This window comes from Saccostrea cucullata, unplaced genomic scaffold, assembly GCF_032062105.1.
Source record: "Saccostrea cucullata isolate Sc308-1 unplaced genomic scaffold, CSIRO_AGI_Scuc_v1 ctg1553, whole genome shotgun sequence".
Lineage (NCBI taxonomy): Eukaryota > Metazoa > Mollusca > Bivalvia > Ostreida > Ostreidae > Saccostrea > Saccostrea cuccullata.
Window position 1 is genome coordinate 130,780 of NW_026919549.1, and position 2,685 is coordinate 133,464.

The 2,685-nt window shown below is 38.0% G+C and overlaps 1 protein-coding gene across 1 annotated transcript; it reads right to left on the reverse strand.

Annotated features, from left to right (window-relative positions):
- LOC134233342 (uncharacterized) lies at nt 1-1,218 on the reverse strand. Its single transcript, XM_062715308.1, has one exon. It carries the CDS (start codon nt 1,216-1,218, stop codon nt 1-3), a length of 1,218 nt encoding a protein of 405 aa, XP_062571292.1.
- Between the last annotated feature and the right edge of the window lie 1,467 nt (nt 1,219-2,685).

Here is a 2,685-nt window from a genome sequence, read left to right on the forward strand (position 1 = left end):
TTAATAACAAGTGTGGCTGACGGCTTTGTTTACCAGATCTTTCATAATGTCAAACCGACGGGGACCTAAATGTTTACCATTCCTCCTCGAAATGACAATCGCTACGTTCGATACTTCTCTCTCAACCAGTACCTTAAGTAGTCGACGTCCGGCCCCGTATTCCCCATTGTCGCAATATCCGTCATGCACTCGCCCTTGGGCATCTTTGAATCGGTATACAAGGATATTATGGTTGGCACAGGCATAGTCCGGGTTGCGTAGAATATTTTTGTAAACGTTCCTAGCATGTGCATATGTGTGAATTTCGGCGATTAATGAAGTAAAAATGTTCCCATCTTCTGTTACGCTTTCGCACTTCCTTACATCGCATTCATCCAGTTTTTCGATTTCGTCCTTGTCCAACATGAGTATATCCTCAGCCCTTGGTGGTAGCACCTTGTCACGGTACACGCTTCCGTTTGGAAAGACTAACTTGTTTCCCACTATCTTTGTTTTGACGTTTTCTTCTCGATATTTATTGTTCATCTCCTGCAGTTTCTTTTTACCTTCATTTATTTGCAGAGGCGTCTGTGGAGTGATATAGAAGGGCATGTCCTTAACGGTGCCATTTTCCTTCTTTTGACGAATAGCTTGGAAGATGAGTTCTTTATCATTGTAGTTCTGTAATTTCCCTGTTATTGTCCTTGGTTTCGGGTTGCCAGGGAATTTCTGACCGTTTCGGTGTATCCTGATGAAACCAACTTCCAAATTTAAATGCTCTTTTATCAACTCGCTAACTCGAGTGTTCAGATTTTCCTGATCATCTTCAGCTAAGTTATGTACAAGAATATTGTCCCTCATCGATCTTCCTCTGAGGTCTACTATTTCATTTTCTTGCTGACTGACCCTTCTATCTAAGTTAACGACGATTGACTTTAAAACTTGGAGTTCTTTTCGTAAATAATTGTTTTCTAATTTCAGTGCCTCAATTTCTCCAACATTATCTTCATGTTGTTGACCGACGTATTTGATGCGCTCATCTAACCCATCCTCATCCCATAGATCCCGATTCATATTATTAACTGATTGCTGTAGTACATTGATATTGTCCAGTTTACCGGTAATTGACCGCAAGCAATCATGAATAGCGGACATCTGTGGTGACGCTTCAGTGACTCCCGACGACAAGGCTGGGTTACACTGTGAATTGTTCTCATCCTTGCTATTTTGAGAGGCCATAATTTTTGAAGTTACAAACTTCTAAACACTCACCAATTTTTTTCCAAATTTTCACAAAAGACACTCCAACTATATAGAAACACCTCTGCCAAGTTTTGGGAGCAACGACTAAACCATAAAATCACAGATCGACTTAATCCTCTCCTCAATTTACACGGTGACCACCCTAGCCATAGGTCACATATTTATGGACTTTGATAATGAACACTGTTCGTAATCTCCATACCCTCGCAAACTTCTAAAAACACTTATAATAATGATAGAACCAAGGAATATATATATCAAAAAAGATCCGTGCATTTGAAAATATTATTTAAAAAAATTGAGCGATAGAAATTTTGATTTGGACGATTGATGGTCTGTGAAAAAAACCCAACAGAATATAGTTAAAATGTTCTCCGTGGTGACAAAACATGTTGCTTTTTAAATTGCCTTACATAAGTTCCATTTAATCAAATAGAATGAAACTTCATATATCGACGAAATGAATGTTTTTGTTACATATAATATTCTAAATATTCCAAGGATCTTTTGGAAATTTTTACCAACCTCAGCAGCTTAAAAACTTACGATGTTCAAACTTTATGCAAAACTATACCCAAAGATGAATTTAAGTACGAGCTTTTTAAATAGAAATGGATCTCGTAAAATATCTTACCTTGCTATTGGTCATTTGCAAAAGGATTTTATTAAAACATTCTGATTGTAAACATTAATACCCTGAAGTTGCTATAGGAAAGATGATTGAGGAAGAACACGTGACCTATGGCTAGTATGGCCACTGTGTAAAGTAAGGAAAGGAATGAGTCGAATTGCTACCAAAACTTTGCAGGGTTGTTTTTATCTAGTTGGAGTACCTTTTATGTAAAAAAGAAAAAAAATGATGTACCTTGGAAGTTTTTAACTTTAAAAAATTATGACCTCTCAAAATAACAAGGATCCAACCCTGGCATCGGGAATCATTAGTCACTGGAGCGACACCACAGATGTCCGCTATTTATGATTGCTTACACTCTACAGACGCCTCCGCAAATAAACGAGAGTAAATAGAAGCTGCAGGAGATAAGTACAGGTATCGAAAAAAAAATCATAACAAATACTGGCAAATGAGCTTATCTTTCAAAATAGAGGCGTGTACTGTGACAGAGTGCTTCCACCTTGAGCTGAGAATCTACTCATATTTGACAGTTGTTGTGTATCTGTATATACTGGGTCATCGAGAGGGCAATCCGGATGATAGGGTCGAATGTTACTTTTGCATGCTATTCCGGAAAAGACCGGGTTTTGTGATTTAGTTTTACGTTTCAATAAAAGATGGCACGCTTTTGAAGTTGTCATTCATTATCACTCATTTATGTGAAGATTGTAACGGAGTTAGCGTTACAACATGGTGGAGAATCCCAATTCGATTCCAAGCAACGCCCTGTTTGATGGTATGAGCGGATTCCACAATTCATCTGATGTCCA